At 35.5% G+C, this 17,061-nt stretch overlaps 1 protein-coding gene across 2 annotated transcripts in view; it reads left to right on the forward strand.

The window, feature by feature from the left end:
* Positions 1 to 17,061, forward strand: part of dntt (deoxynucleotidyltransferase, terminal) — a 123,638-nt gene that overhangs the window by 28,146 nt on the left and 78,431 nt on the right. For both annotated transcript variants that reach the window (XM_046863732.1, XM_046863733.1), the window contains 4 exons: positions 2,193 to 2,363; positions 4,835 to 4,906; positions 5,341 to 5,464; positions 8,097 to 8,229. In XM_046863732.1, the coding sequence (XP_046719688.1) occupies positions 2,193 to 2,363; positions 4,835 to 4,906; positions 5,341 to 5,464; positions 8,097 to 8,229 (500 nt within the window). The remainder of the gene's footprint in view (positions 1 to 2,192; positions 2,364 to 4,834; positions 4,907 to 5,340; positions 5,465 to 8,096; positions 8,230 to 17,061) is intronic.

Genomic DNA, 17,061 nt, shown 5'->3' on the forward strand with positions numbered 1-17,061 from the left:
TGAAGCTCCTTCTCCTCGCTCTGTACCTCAATGTCAACTTGTGTCTCATTTACATTTTAGGGTTACTAGTAAGCATTCCCTTCAGTCACTTATAAGTCTGCTTACTCAAATCTTCAAGCACTGAGAAAAGACATTTCTGACACTGTGAGTTGCCAGAAATAATTTAACACCTTGGCAGTTCTAAATGTGTTTGGCTCTCCAAAACTGCAGTCTGACATCCTTGATCTATCATATAGCATTATAGGACAACCTGAACTGAAGTTTGAGCTGAAAGTGTAGGAAAAGCATAATCCCTAAGCCCTCCTGCCACTCACACCGTCCGATCTTACAAATACACTGCTTATGTCATTTCAATTCACAGCCTTTCTGTCAGCTGCTGTCAGCAACTTCTTCCTATCAGTACATAGCAAGCGTCTTTTAAATAATCCCAGCACATTGCTGTCTTGCTGGATATCTAATTAGGCTAGCATGTTTTATTTCTGAGTACAAAGTGAATAATGCTGCCAGCAACGTTGTCATCACCTTACCATCACTTCCTTGTCACCATCTTTATGTCTTTTTGTAATCATTTCCATTGCTTGTCATGTTGATTACATTAAGTGAAGAGTGAAGTGTCTAGATATTTTAATGTGTTCTTCAAGTAGGAACGCATGGATATTACACAAATGTTGATTATCTTTAAGATTTTTTTCCAATACCAGCATATACCCCACAGTGACATTAATGCAAAATTCAACTAAACCCAAAACCTAACACAGATTTAAACAAGTTGGTAAGAAAAGAAAAGTGTGCATCTGACAATGCATGTGTGTGCTTTAGTGTGTGCTTGTGTGCTTACTGTATGATTTTTCACTGCCTTTAGGGAGAATCTTATAAACAAGTGGAAAATGACAGGTTCCCCTCCAGTACTCACTGTGCGGTCATCCAGAAGATGCCCAGGAAGAGCAGATTGAGATAGAGTGAGAGGGAGAAAGGGAAGAAGGGAGTTAAAAAGGGTAGACAGGAAGATGAAATGAGTGTGACCTGGTCTGTTCTTTGATCTCTGTCTGCCTGTAACCACAGATCAGAGCTTAAATACACACATGCAACTGACACAATTCTCTCTCTCTCTCTCTCTCTCTCTCTCTCTCTCTGCTTTCTCATTTGTCCTTTATACTGTTTACCATCTTACTCACTCACTCACTTACTCACATCTTACTCCATCTTACTTAACATTTGCTGCTTAATTCTGTGTTCAATAAACCACTTTACAGGAGCTCATTTTCAAGATGGAAAAATTCCAGCAAAAGCCTGAGATAAAGACTTGCCCATCCCATTGCATGAAAATATTGATGAGGTGATTATGTGTGGTACAGCACAGCCTGAAGCTATTACCACCTGATGTTGATTATTTTCCAATACCAACACATTCTGACGTATTACATTTTCTGTATAATAGCAATTTGCCACTAGTATCAAAATTAATACTCATCCTTTAATATAGGATATCATTAGAGATTACACAAAATAGTGTGAACAAACACACACAAAGTTAAACTGATTCCAGCTGCAAAGAAGGCTATGGTAACTGTAATAACGTCTCTTTAAAAACAGGGTGTGCAAAAAACGCATATCAGGAAGCACAGCATAGGCTATAACAGAAGAATATCACATCTGGTTTTATTCATGTCAGTCAGGAAAAATATTATGAGGCTATAGTAGGTACAGGTTTTATCAAAACTGTAATGTAGATGACAGTATATGGCATTTTGTTGCTAAGTACATGTATTGTGTTGTGCAAAAATAATAAACCTGCCTACCTACCTACATGCATACACACACAATATGGACATATTTTTGTTGACACCTGACCATAAGATTTGTGTGTGCATTTTGAACATCCCATTTCACATTTAGTCCTCATTTGCTGTACTATAAACTCCACTATTCTGGCAATATTTTGAAATGTGGCTTTGGAAATGTAGCAGTTAATGTATTCAAGAAGTTCATGTACATAGGTTATTACTATGCAAATGACAATGAAGTGGGATTAGAGTATTTCAACATGCTTTTTATTAAAATTGTCAATTTTTTAATTATATTTGTCAGTTACATGACCATGCACAGTATGACATGCAGTAATATGCTTTATAGAAAACATCTTCTAATTAACCATCATTGAGATTATTAAAACTATTCATGTCATGCTATAGGATGCTCTGGAAGTACTGGCAGAGAACTATGAGTTCATTGAGAGTATAGGTCCGTGTCTGGGCTTCCGGAGAGCTGCATCTGTACTGAAGAGTCTCCCTGTGCCTCTGCGCAACATCAGTGACATTGAGAGACTTCCCTGCCTAGGACCAGAGACCAAGGCAGTTATACAGGTAGGGGACTGTAAAGGTCTCTGCAGTTTTTCAAGTCACTCACATGTTTGTAGCCCATCTATGTGAACAATAACACCTTCGATTAAATATTCTCAAACATTTTTTATTTGTGGAATCTTTTCAGTAAAAAAAAAATCTATGAACACTTATATTATCACAGAATAATTATGTGAATATAATAACTACTCACATCCTGTTTTTCACATATCCGTGATTTTCAACTATTCTTGTTATATTGTTTAAAATATCTATATTAATTTATTAATATTACTAATACATTAATTTGATTTGATTTGTAGTAATAATTGGATGAATGAAAAGTTATAAAGTGTATATAACCTTAACATTACAGAAAGGTATCATTCAACACATTTAATTCAGCTTACCAAACCTCTTGGTTAATTAGTTTAATACTTTAATAACAAATAATAACTATGATTACAGCAGTTGATAGCACTTGAGACAGACTCTGATTTACACAATTATCTTGTCATTAAAATAATAATAAATCCCAGACCCTTACTTGAACATCACAGTCCCCTGGGGATCTCTGTGCCCCACCTTGCAAACTACTTGTTGGGGGATTTGTAATGATTCTGCATTGTTCTTCTTCTGATATTTTGCCTCCTCCTCCTCCTCCTCCTCCTTCTTTTTCTTCTTCTTCTTCTTCATCATCATCAGGAAGGTGGTAGTTTAGTGGTTAAGGCATTTGTATCTGAAGGTCCATGAGTTCAAATACCAGTCACACCAAGCTGCTACTTCTGGCCCCTGAGCCAGGCCCTTAACCCCATAGCTACTCAGTTGTCTAAATTATATAAATGTAAGGCGCTCTGGATAAGGGCATCTGCCAAATGCCATAAAATGTTGTCATAATTTAAACATTTTAATGCTGTGACCAAAAGGTCCCTGGTGGTCTAGTGGTTGGGATTCGGCGCGTTTACTGCTGCGGCCCGGGTTCGATCCCCGGTCAGGGAACCAACCTCAGCCATTAGGGTTGCACAAGCCAGTGCACGCTTAGTGCCGGTCCCAAGCCTGGATAAATGGGGAGGGTTGCGTTAGGAAGGGCATCCAGCGTAAAAACATGTGCCAAATCGAACATGCGGATCATGAATACGGATGATCCGCTGTGGCGACCCCTAATGGGAGAAGCCGAAAGAAAAGTAGTAATGCTGTGACCAAAATACTGATCGTGTGATAGAGGTAGAAATGACTTCTTAAATATTCCTTCCTGTATGCATTTTATGCATCCAAGACAAGTACAGTTTTTTTCTTATTTGATTAACTCTACATTTCAATATAACATACTCATATCTTGGCTAGAAAAACTGTTTTTATTAGTAATTCACAAATATAATATAAACAATATTGGATCGATATAAATTTCAAGAAACTAACAAACATGTCATAGTCATATCTTGAGCACTCTTTCCATTCCTGACTATCTTGATGTCTTATTGATTCTCTCCTACTCAAGCTTAGGGCTTCCAGCTGTAGCAAAAAAAAATCAATAAAAAATCAATTCACTGATCGGATCTGGGGTCAGCAGAATAGCCTTTTCTCATCGCCTGACTCTGCAGAGCTGCTAAAATCTCAGATACCCATTAACACTTGCTTGGAAATTCACACAAGTTACATAGAAATGGGTAAAGCCCACTTGAGAACAAATATAATCTAGTCTTAGACAAGGTCAGATAATGTACTGTATGTATGTTTGCATGTGTGCAGATGCTTACATACTACAGGTAGGATGGTGTCCATACATCTGAGACTACATAGAAAATCCAGGATATTTTTGAAATAAACAGTAGATTTTTAGAAAACAAAGAATGTTCAATATCTTTATATATGTATTATTTTATTTAATATTTAGGCTTCTGCACTATTTCTAGCTTCCTATTTAACTATAAACAAATTTGTTAATTAATTAATTAATTGATCACATTAACTGCATTGTATAAAAGGTTAGATATTCCTCATATTTAATCTCTTCTATTAGAGCTTGTGTAGAGATGTGACCAATAAGGATTTGATTTTAAATGAATCATAAGAATTTTCTTTGAAGTCCATTTAAGCTTAAGTGCAAACTCATTAAATCAAAATGTGGATGTAGCAGATACTATACATTTATTGCATTTGGCAGACAACCTTATCCAGAGTAACTTACAATTATCCCATTTATACAACTAAGAAGATAAGGGATTAGGGCACTGCTCAAGGGCCCGGCAGTGGCAGCTACTGGGATTTTATTCATGATTTTCTTATCAGTAGTCCAACATCTTAACCACCGAACTACTACTTTCCTTTCAAAAATCTCAAAGTTAAAAAATTAAAGTTTATATTTTATAAGTTTATATTTAAAAGTTTATTATTTGTAAAGGAAATTGCATAAAAAATACCTAAGAAAATATATTTTTTTCATATTTAGAGTCAAGAAGGTAGTTAATACATAGTTTTCCTATTTTCAATTGCAGGATATTTTTGAATGTGGATCATCCTCAAAAGTTGAAGAAGTATTAACAGATGAGAGATACAGAACTTTGAAGGTTAGTCTCTGAAAAGTGAAGGTAATAATTTCTTTAAGGAGAAAAAAAGAAAGACCGTACTTATAGGTGTTTTGATTCAGAAGCAGATGCTCTTGCAAAACATTTATAAAACAAAAGTTGAAGTTAAAGATTTTTTACTTCCTATTGCCTTATTAGATAAAAAAAGACAAGAATTGATTTTTTGGAACTCTATTACAAATGTCTCCTGCATGCCTCACTAATTTTAATATATAATACATTTTAATTATATTAAATTGTATGTCAGATTTCTGTGTGTGTGAGTTCATGAAACCTGACACAATCAAGTAGCAAAGCACTAAAGCTGTGCAGCCTGTGGGTAGTGGATATTAGTTAAGCAGCAGCATTCCTCTTAAGTAACAGCAGTGGCATGCATTGCTTGGACTGTATAAATAATATTTTTGTGTGTATAACAGATTTTCACCAGTGTGTTTGGAGTTGGACCTAAGACAGCAGAGAAATGGTATCGCAAAGGCCTGCGTAGACTGGAGCAGATCACCTTTGACACCAGCATTCACTTAAACAGGATGCAAGTAGCAGGTAGCACATTTACCTGTCATTATCACAAAGTAACAAAAATGGTCAAATAGTAAATGCTAGGATATCAAGTTAAAAGATATTTTTGTTGAAGTTATTTGATTCCTATTTTTTTGTATGTACTACATTTGAGTCTTGTAAAATTATTATCTTAATATATATTATAGATAGACATAGATTTTAAAATCATATTGCTATTCTTTTTTTTATTTTATTTTAAATCAATGTACATTTATTTTTTCCAATTAAAAAATGTTAACACCAAACTGGTAAACACAGTGAGAAACAGACCTTTGACATGACAGTACCGAAATTAAAACAAAAGCACACTAAAAATTAAGAGCAACCGAAAGAAAACTGTGCTGAGATGCATGCCAGGGAAGAGATTTTGTGACGCTAATCTTGATTTTAAATAACTATGAGAAGGCACGAATTCTTACATAAGGCCTAATCCGAACATGCATTTATTATATAACTTCACCGAGCTATGAATGAGGCAATATTCTGCAAGTTTTGCACTGCGTACCTATTATTTGTTGCTTTGTTTTAGAAATTTTGAAATGAAGCCGAATTACTCAAGCAAAAGTAAGTCTTGAAACCATGTCAGAAGAGTGATGAATGTCTCTATCAAAATGCCATTCATCATTTGGCTGTCACTGTGTTAATACTGGCTCTGCCATGTCTCTCTGTTTCTCTGCAGGCTGTTGTTTGTTCCTGCTTCGTTAAATTGCCCAAAGCTGTATTGTGTGACTTAATTTCCTTTGCAGTTTTCATCTGTACCAGTATATGCTTTTTTCTTCTCTGAGACATTTCAGTCTTCTCTTCGAAAGATGTGCACAATGCCCTGTATTAAGAGGCTTCACTGACAGACCATTGGCTGGCTGTATACACGCTCAACACACAGACCTGGCGCCACATGGGGTTCTCACTGATACAGATGGCTGTGGGTAGAAGATAGAGAGAGGAGCAAAATGCCAAGGCTTCGCAGCTCTCTAGCAGCAACACAATGAGAACACTCCGTCATCAGTCAGGCAGCTAAAAAGGCCAGCTGCCCAAAGGGCACGCTCGCTTCCGTTATGATGCTTTTCAGAGTTATGATCTGATCGTGTTATTGCAGTTATAAAAAATGTTAAATTGCCTGACCTGCTACAAACAGGTGGTAGATTTAAACACTGCATTCTAATTTGGATTTCTAATGGAGGGTTGTGTTGTTAATTGCTGATTGTTATGAAAATCTGTTGTGAGGTGAAAGTTTAATGAGGCTCAGGTTTTTACTGCCACTACACAACTGATGTTTAATAGGCAGCTGGGGTATTTTTTTCACACACACAAACACACCCACACACACACATACAAACACACATTCAGACACTCATTTGCAACCTGCTGGCCTATAAACAAGCTTGTTCCTAAACAATTATGCAAATTGAGTTGAGGAACTTTGTGGGAAATATACAGCGTGCCTCAGGTGTGCTGCACAGCACAATATATTGGGTGTTTGTTGAATAGATCAGAATTTTTCCCATCTCATTTTTTAGGCAGTGTGAGCATGCAGAATTTCTGCTGGAAATTAAATTAACTCCAGCCAGATATGATGAGACATCTGTAGTTAAAGTCATACCAGGACATCTTTCTACATGGAGCATGATATACTGAATGTTAATATTTATTCTGATAAATACAACACTAAATACATTTTAAGGGGCAAATTAGCTGCATAGTGTCTAATATTAATAATGAACTTGATACTGATGAGCAAATATATCTAGTGGCAATTCAGTACAAATGAATTTCATAATAAATGTTTTGCATAAAAAGAATGGTAAATCTACTGCTTGTTATTATGTGCAGAATGGATTTAGGTCCACAGAGTGTGTGTGTGTGTGTGTGTGTGTGTGTATATATATATATATATATATATATATATATATATATATATATATATATATATATATATATATATATATAATAAAGAAAGAAAGAGAGGGAGTGCATTAGAGAAGGAATAAATGGGTATAGATGATGGCTGGGATTAACTGGTCTTTGCTGTAATAGAGGTTAACAGCATTTCAGAGGCATTTTCAGCCACAGAAAATAAATAAATAAATAAAAGTACTCAACTACCAGATGGAGGAAATGAAAATGACTGGGCCTCACCCATAAACTATTATAGACTCAACTTTGTCAGTGATGCTTACATATGAAGACTTTAAAATGACTGTAGTGCTAATAGGAGATACATAATTAAGATAATTGCTTTTGCTAAGTGCTTTAGATTTGAAAACAAAAAACAGCGTGGAGGAGTAAAAGAGCTCAATTAGAGCTAGATCAATCTCTAAAGGAAACAAAGCAATAGACAATCCTGTATGTGGCTTAAATTTTGCTCATCTGAATCATTTCCCACTGATTCTGCTGATGATCATGGAGTACATACAGTATGCTGCCCATTACACTTCCATGGGAGCTTTTCTTTTTTCTGTTTCGGTGAGCAACACATTTTTCCACAGATATTCATAGTACAAGAGAAGTGCACACAAGCCGTACCACCCGCTGTTTTAGGATGGCTGCTGATCTAATTGTAGAGTTAGTGAATACTGCTGTTACTTAAATGCGTAATTAATTTTTTTGTTCCCAGGATTCCAGCATTATAAAGACATCTCAAAGCCAGTAAGCAAAGCTGAGGCTGAGGCAGTGGGTCGTATTATAAAGGAGATCGCCAGCAGTTTCAATGGTGATGTCACTATCACTCTGACTGGAGGCTTCCGCAGGTAAGTTACACAACGCATCAACTTACAGTAGAAAATCATTCCTCAGAAAATGATCGAGAATCAATCATAATTGTAGCTCTTTCTCTGCATTATCAATCCCAACCCCATTATGAATTTATTATCAGGTCTTTGATGGGCTGCATCACACGTGACAGAAAACCATGATTTTATCTATGCATGCAAGAAGACTATAGACGTGAATATCCTTTTTTTTTCTTTCTCCAAACAGTTCACTGCAGCAAAATTGAGAAAGCTAATAGTGGCACATCAGCTCTTAGGAGTGCATTTGTTTCATTATTGCTCATTTCCTGACCAGTGATTTATTGTTACAGTCACAAGCTTCATATATGCCATTTTAGGCTTTTTTTAGGGTTTTTGCCCAGGAGTGTATTTTACATACTTTATATCAACAGTTGTTTCTTTGGTTTGGGACTTATACTATGCACTGTTAAATACTGGAAGAAAAAGTGCTGGAAAAATGATGATTTAGCAATTTTTTAACAAAATTCGACAAAGAACTCTGATTACAACAAGTGAGTGTGAACAAAACACTAAGTGCATTGAACTAGAAAGCTTAAGTTAACAGTTGCGATCAGAACACTCTAAACTAATCTACAGTTACAGCTGATTTGGGTTCATAGGGTTTTTGAAATTTTTTGAGGGTACGTTTTTGAAATGAGATATATGTTTCGGTTCTGTATTATTCTGCTCTGGACCATTTAAAATGTCTTTTAGATGCAGGATTAGAGCAGTAGTACATATAATAGTATATAATGTCGACATTAACAATTTAGTGAAAATACATTTGTGTATACGTTTTGGAATATTATTCAAGGGCACTATTAGAAAACATATATGACATTTAAAATAAATTAATTGTACAAACTGTATAAACTATCATTTTATAACTCACATAATAAAACCCTGACAAATGTACATTGTCCACACACATTATGATTTCATAACCTGAGCTTTGGATCTTGTTGTCACATTAAGTTATGCACACGATTTTGACAGCACACGAAATAACAAAAGATATGAATAATTCATGACTGGTTCACGTCTGTGTTTTCACTTCTGTCTACACCTCATGCTTTCTTTCACTGTCAGTACATAATATAAGGTTATTTCTGGATTATTACACAGAAATTAAGATGTGCTCTATTAAGTAATGTGTAGGTTTGTAGCCATTTAATGTGGGTGGAATTCAATTTGTAAAACTGAGGACTTTGCATGATTCATTTAATTTATATGACCAGGATAATTTTTCCTATCATGATCATGACTTCATATATACTGTATATATTGTAGTATAGTATAGTATCAGTGTTATAGTATAGTATATGCTTACTTCACCTTTACATTCTGTCCATGCATATTATTATCTATTAGCATGAACTGTATTTTTTATAATAATACAAAATTGTTTTTAAAAGCAGTAATCTGAACGTAACTGAAAAAATAATAAACTCATGAACACTCCAGACAAGAAACCCTGGCAAATCCTGAAAAGCTCGGTCTGAATGTAGAGAATGCTTTCCATTGACACACTGGAATAAATTTTGAACTTAATTTGCTAGAATAAGAGCAGTGATAATCTGTAGAGAGGATGATAGTAGCTAGCACCTACCGAATTTGTTTTAGTGTATGATTAGCTTTTTTGTTTTTCCTAACCTAGGTAAAAACAAAAAAAAAAAAACAAAAAAAACTGTATTCCAGTAATCCTCCTATTTTGGGGCTGCCTGTGTGGATGTATTTGTGACGTCACACACCATTGTAATGGTTAATGGATCATATTATTTTTCATATATTTTTTTAAATGTAATTTTATTGTGCCATTATTTATATGATGCTTGATTAATCCATGTACCATGTTATTGTAGCGCAGTATGAAATGTTTGCCCAGCAGGGGGCTCACACTCCTTCTCTTTCTCTTTCTATATACAAAGAAACCTAACAATGTCCTGCTTAGACTTAAAGCAGGTTTGCAGCAGTAAAAAAAAAGAAATTTAGTTTATACTGATTGAAAATATCTGATAAGTTGCTTTACATTCCTCTGACATAAAGGGAACACCGGTGTAATATGAGAAAGGGTTAATTCGACACTATGTTACACCACTGTGTTACTCTGCTGCAATCTGCAGTTTTAAGTATTATTCCATTGCAATCTTCTTAGTAGATAACATCAATTAAATTAGCAACTTTTGGAAAGGATTTTAAAACAATATACTTAAACTGCAGTAAAGAGGATTATTTACTAAATCGTGGATTTAGAGCAAAGATGGTATTGATGACACTTTTCCTGTCAAAATCAAAGAATTTCTATTTCTTTCTGTTTCACTGGTTCTGGTTAGCGCTGTTATTTGAAAATATCATTGGATTGAGTCGGTGGGTGGGACAGAAAACAGAAAGATTTAAGAGGGGCACAGACACCCAAACTGGTAGTTACATTTCTTTCCTGAACTCTGGGTGTAGTCACATGTGTTTCAGCCAGCAGCTTACCTCTGATTGTATGCTATTAGTGAAAATGGAAAATAGGAAAGAGGTACAGGCAGTAAACAATCTAAAATACCTAATAGGCATTTGTGTGTATGCAAAATAATTAGAAACTAATTGAGACCAAATATGACACATTCACTGAGCACCTTATTAGGAGCACTCATGCTGCTCAAAAAATCTCAATTCCTTGTGACACGAATAACACAAGAAAATGGAACCTGTCCTTTGAGATTCTTTTTCTTTCTATGTTGAAATGATTCTATTGGATCCAGTAGGTTTCTATTCTATTAGTGTTCTATTGGATTCAGATCCAGTCAGGGCTAAGGCCACTGAAGAACATTTCATAAAATAACTTCAAACACTTTTAAATTGACTTAGAAGACTTTATATTTTGACATATTGGAAGATGGCAGAAAATTGTTGCAGTGAATGGATGCACATGGCCAACAATAAGAATATTCAGATGCAAGCAATGATTGATTTGTATTAATGTTGCTCAAAGACCACCAAGAAAACATTTCCCACACCATTTTACCATCTCCACCAGCCTGGATTGTTGGGTCCATGCATTCATGCTAATGCTACCATCTGTGTGTCACAGCATGAAATCAAGTTTAATCAGGCCAGACAACATTTTTTTTTTTTTCAGTTTTCAACTGCCCAGCGTTGGTGAGCCTGTTTCTGCTGGAGCTAAAGTTTTCTTTTCTTGGCAGACATGAAAACTCGTGATCTTCTTCTGTTGTAGTGATTCACCTTAAGGTCTATTGTGCATTCTGTGATGCTTTTCAGCTGATTACAATTGTACAGAATGGTTCTGAGATACTGCAGGCTTTTTGTCAGCTCAAACAAGTCTACCTATTCTCCATTTCTGTTCTGGCATCAACAAGGCAATTCCATCTTTACAACTGTTGCTCACCAGCAATTTTTTCATTATTATTCCTCCTTTCTGGGTAAACTCTAGTGACTGTTTTGCATGGAACTACCAGGAGGTGAGAATAAAAATATATTAATACTAATAAAAATTATCATAATAAATTTTTATACAAATATAAAAAAATACTCAAACCAAAATCGCACTAATAATCATGCCTAGGTCAAAATCTTTGAGATCACAGTTTACTCCATTCCAGCATTGAATTCACCTGAATTTCCTGGCCTTTACTTGCATGATTTTTTCATTGTCCTGCTGCCACCTGATTATCTGATAAGATAATTGCATAAATGAGCAAGTGGACGGTTAATTGTAATAAAATGGTCAGTGAGTGTATACTGTAAGTGTTAAATTCAGTGTATACTAGCTACTGATTGAGCCTATCTAACAGTGATGGGCTGTGTGCACTTCACATCTAGGCTCGATGTCCTACCTGAATCAATTTTGAATCAGCTTGTGCAGTTTGCTTCAGTAATTTGCGAGCTCTGACTAGTGCGCACTCTGACCATCCAATCAAAGGATGTGAACATTTTTTAGACACCTTCTAGAGGGCCTTGAAGTAAGCTTGATGCAACATGGATTGTTAGCAACAGAAAGCCTGCAGTGTTCACAGTAAAGACTCAAGGCAAACAGGTACCTTTGGCCCCAGCAACACGTGATGGTTTATATCTAATTGGCTAGAAACTCTAACCAAAATTTACACTAGGATTCACTGCTCCCAGAGGCAGTGCACATGGTAGAAACGCTATGAAATTAAGAGAATAGACTATTGTGAATAATTTAATACACATTCATGGACAAAAATACATTAAATGTAAGTTAGTTATTCTGATAGACTTTAGGCCAGCAGAAAAGTCCTTGTTGGCCCTTATGGCCTGCCACTGCTATCTAATTAGTTTGCTAAAATTGTTGCTCAGTTTAAAAGAGATAAATAGTAAAAGTCTCTACATAAAAAAGTCCTTAGGCAGAGCATTTATGTCGAATCATGAACATATAGTTTAAAAATATTTCTAAACAGGAAAACAAGAAGACAGAGGTGCAAACAACAACAGCTGCAAGCTTTGGCAACTCTAAATATGTTTTTCTCTTGCCATTCCTGAGAAAAAGAAAAGCATGTTTTTGTGTGATGCTAATGTGTGATCCCTAGTTGTTTGTGTGTGTTCCTCAGGTGTTTAATATTCGTTCCCCAATTTCTCAGTTGATAAAATTGTCTAAAAAGGAATGAATAAAATAAAACAAAAGAAGTGAAATTCTTTTAAGGTTGTACAAAGCTATAACATATTAATGTCTCTAATCTTCAAAAATGACAACTTAGAACTTAACATTACTGCAACTTTTAACTTCTACTCTAATTCTACACTGATGTGCATCAATACTTGAGAGACATATCAGATAATCTCTAGGGACTGAGCGAAGGTGGGCCATTTGTTTGACCATTTGTGTCAGTTAGAAAGTGGGAATAAACAACCACAAATGTACTATCTACATACTGATACTGATTTGTCTATTGGGCATAAAAAGAATCTACAAAATGTTTTTATATGTACAGTACAGACAAAAGTTTGGACACACCTTCTCATTCAAAGAGTTTTCTTTATTTTCATGACTATGAAAATTGTAGATTCACACTGAAGGCATCAAAACTATGAATTAACACATGTGGAATTATATATGGAATTATATACATAACAAAAAAGTGTGAAAAAACTGAAAAATGTCATATTCTAGGTTCTTCAAAGTAGCCACCTTTTGCTTTATTACTGCTTTGCACACTCTTGGCATTCTCTTGATGAGCTTCAAGAGGTAGTCACCTGAAATGGTCTTCCAACAGTCTTGAAGGAGTTCTCCGAGAGATGCTTGGCACTTGTTGGCCCTTTTGCCTTCACTCTGCGGTCCAGCTCACCCCTAAACCATCTCGATTGGGTTCAGGTCCGGTGACTGTGGAGGCCAGGTCATCTGGCGCAGCACCCCATCACTCTCCTTCTTGGTCAAATAGCCCTTGATGCCTTTAGTGTGACTCTACAATTTTCATAGTCATGAAAATAAAGAAAACTCTTTGAATGAGAAGGTGTGTCCAAACTTTTGGTCTGTACTGTTGATATTTACAGTATATATTTGGATAGGATTACCTCCACCTCACATTGCTAGTATAACCCTGTTACTAATCAGGAAAGTGCATCTCATTTAATAAAAAAGTAGCTTGCAGTCTGCTGTTGGTCAGGAAACACTAATCCACCTGACACTCATGTTTCTGGTATATGTTATGGGTATATGAGATCTGAATTATATGAGGTTTCACCTCTCATAAGCCCAGGAAGAAGAGCATCTAATGGTAAGATGCTCTAAAGCACGTTTCAAACTCAAGGCCCCAAGTTTAATTCAGTCTGCACAAACTAAATAAAATTATAATATTGAAATGGTCTCTAGGAAACTATTTTCACACTATCTAACATTCACAGCAGATATACACCTGCAGCGACTGCCTGTGTCCTGCACGCACCACTGTACCACACTATTTGATCTCAAACGACTGAAGCCTTGGTTAAAATCAACACCTATCTGCTGCATCTGATGCAAGACAGACCCTCGTCTAAAAACGATTTACACAAGTTGGATGTTGGTACTGGCCAGAAATTTATTTCAAAAGGTAGAAGAAAGTATAGTAAACAAAACCACTGTGTAATCTTTAAAATTCTGAAGAGAAATATAATGCAGTTGATTATGCATGATGGCACAAATATTGTTGTTCTAATCATTCAGCACATAAAATATTGTCAATAAATGTTTAAATACAAGTAAATAATTTTAGTAATTAATAGCAGAATATAAAATCAAAACATGTGCAGTTGAGTACAGAATGATTGAATGGACCTTTTGTATACATCACAGTGAAGCTAATGTGCAAAACAATGATATAAACAGTACACATACTGTATGCACAAGGCTCCCAAAAAAAAAAAAAAAAATGTTTTTAATGGTATTAACCAGCTGTTGTCAGAGCCTAGGCTGTGAATTTTAAGTCATAAAAGTCTGTGTGGTCTTAATCTGGCCTGTCTGAGAGTGGCTGAGGTACTCTGACTGTGAATAGTTAAAATAAGTGTTCCTGATTATTCACTGTGCTACTGATTATTCTATATACAGTTCATTATTTTTATTCGGTCCCATAAGGGATCACCTAAAATTTCTCTGTGCCAGCAAATTTGGTTTATTATGAACTGGCTGATCACTCAAGTGGAGTAAGTTAATAAACCTTAAGCTCGAAGCTGTTTAGCAAGATATTAAATCTAAGATGGGATTTGAATCACATCAGCATTATGATCAGTATCATAGACCACTTACAGGGTTTTAGCACAGGTCTAGCAGGAGTAACACTTTCTAAATTTATTTTCAAAACAGCAGAAACATTTAACACCTCCAATATAAGGTAAGAATATGCGAACTACAAGTCAGACAGCAGATTATGCAAATTAGAATGCTTTATTTCAAAACTGGCAAGAAAATGATCAATATTAAGCAAAATGTGATTTACAAAAAAGCCATGACTTCTGTTCTGGCACATACTGTAGGTGATTGAGTGAACCAAAGACTTCATGGAGTACATAAATTAGTGAAACACTAATGTGTTTTTTATACAATATTGCCTTCCCAACAGAGTTTTTGGATGAAAATTACTCTTAGTCCATGACCCAGCAAAACAATATAAGTATTCATTCATTGTAATGACTTTAAAGCACCTTTGTAATTCACTAAGCACATCTGCCATGTAAGGTAAATGAAGCCATGATGCACAGTGGATTGATGTTTGAGTTCCCATTAAAAGTATCATTTGAAATACCCTTTTTGTTATGTGAAAAGACTCATCTGACAGTGTTTTTAAATCTCTGCTCAATGCAACAAATGTAAAATGCAATTTGCTCCAACTAAAAGCTGAAATATTATTTATAATTTGAAGTATAATTTGTTTTCCACGCTTAAAAAAGCATGCAGATAAGTTGACGTTTTAAGTTCATTCCCCAGGCAGAATGCATTTCTTATTAAAAGTAATTTTATTTTATTTCTCTATATATTAAACTGAGAACGCAGTTTGTAAATAAATATATCAGCTGGCTGACCCCAAGGTCCAGGGTCCAACAGTTTTATTTCTGTCATTCTATTTTATTTAGAGACTTTAGTTTATTTATAATTTATGTACAAACATACTGTCCTTTAACTCTCATTCTACTCATGAAACATCCCCTAATTTTTATATCGCTGCTTGACATGGTGATTAATAAAAAACTGCATCAAGCTGTTTTTAAAATATTAATAAGATTTCTTCTGAATGTTGCATTTGTTCTGCTTGATAAAAAAACCTTGAATGTGTATGCACATGTTATCACCTCTCAGCTACATCAATCTATCACCCTGCTAAATGAGCTGGTTGAGTTACTATACTAGCTGTTGGGGCAGAGATACCACATTTTCTCCCTATAAAATGGTTTCGTCATGAGCCTTCGGCTGCTTTTTTATTGTCCAAGTACAAAATGGAGGAAGTGTTGAAGTTACAAGCCACAAAACGAAAGTGTCTAGCTTCCCCTCACAGGCTATTTGTCTTGTTTTTATCATGCTTTGCTGCTGCATGATATTATGATCTTTACTCCATTTTCTTTTCTTTTTTTTTTGCACAAATACATTTTTTTTTATTTTATTTCTCTGCTTATTCTCTGGTAGGTCTTTCTCATGGGGGGAGATGTTTAATGTTTTGGTGGCTTAGCTTTAAAAGAATTTTAGCTTTAACGGCTGTACTGTGTTGTAAATTATTCAGTAGCAAGCTGTCTTGAAGGACAGAATAACTTGCTCCACTGTGGGAGAGACAAGCCTGTTTATGCAGACACAGGTTCTCGAAGATCCTACAGTTACCTTCCCTTGGCTCTGGTGTAAATGGTTCAGGGAATAGAGCCACTTGACTGGCTTTATTTTATCTGCTGTTGCAGCCCAGTGACTAACCACAGACTCCCAGGAGCTTATGCTGACACACCCCGATCATGTTGCACTTCAAGATACGTCAGGTTTTAATGCTCTCCATGCCAAGTGGGGAAAGTAACCGAATAGCCTAGGGTATAAGTATAAAAGTGTGTCTTATGAATATGGCAGTGTTCCCAATGCTATAAACTGCAACTGCATCCTGAGGGACTGGTTTGTGGTCTGTTTCTGTTGCCTTTGGCAATGGTTCAGATGTAGAGGAGTATAAAGTCCAGAATTTAGTATCTGAGTCCTTACTAAATTCCTTATCTAGCATTTGTCGGGCCATCTGTAACTGGAAAATTAGGCAGTGATGAATTACCTGTATCATGAGATTTATTTGGAACAGCGACCACAGGGATCTAACAAGATATGCCATAAATAAATAATGGGAACTCCAA

This window comes from Silurus meridionalis, chromosome 2 (assembly GCF_014805685.1).
Source record: "Silurus meridionalis isolate SWU-2019-XX chromosome 2, ASM1480568v1, whole genome shotgun sequence".
NCBI classification, from domain to species: Eukaryota; Metazoa; Chordata; class Actinopteri; order Siluriformes; family Siluridae; genus Silurus; species Silurus meridionalis.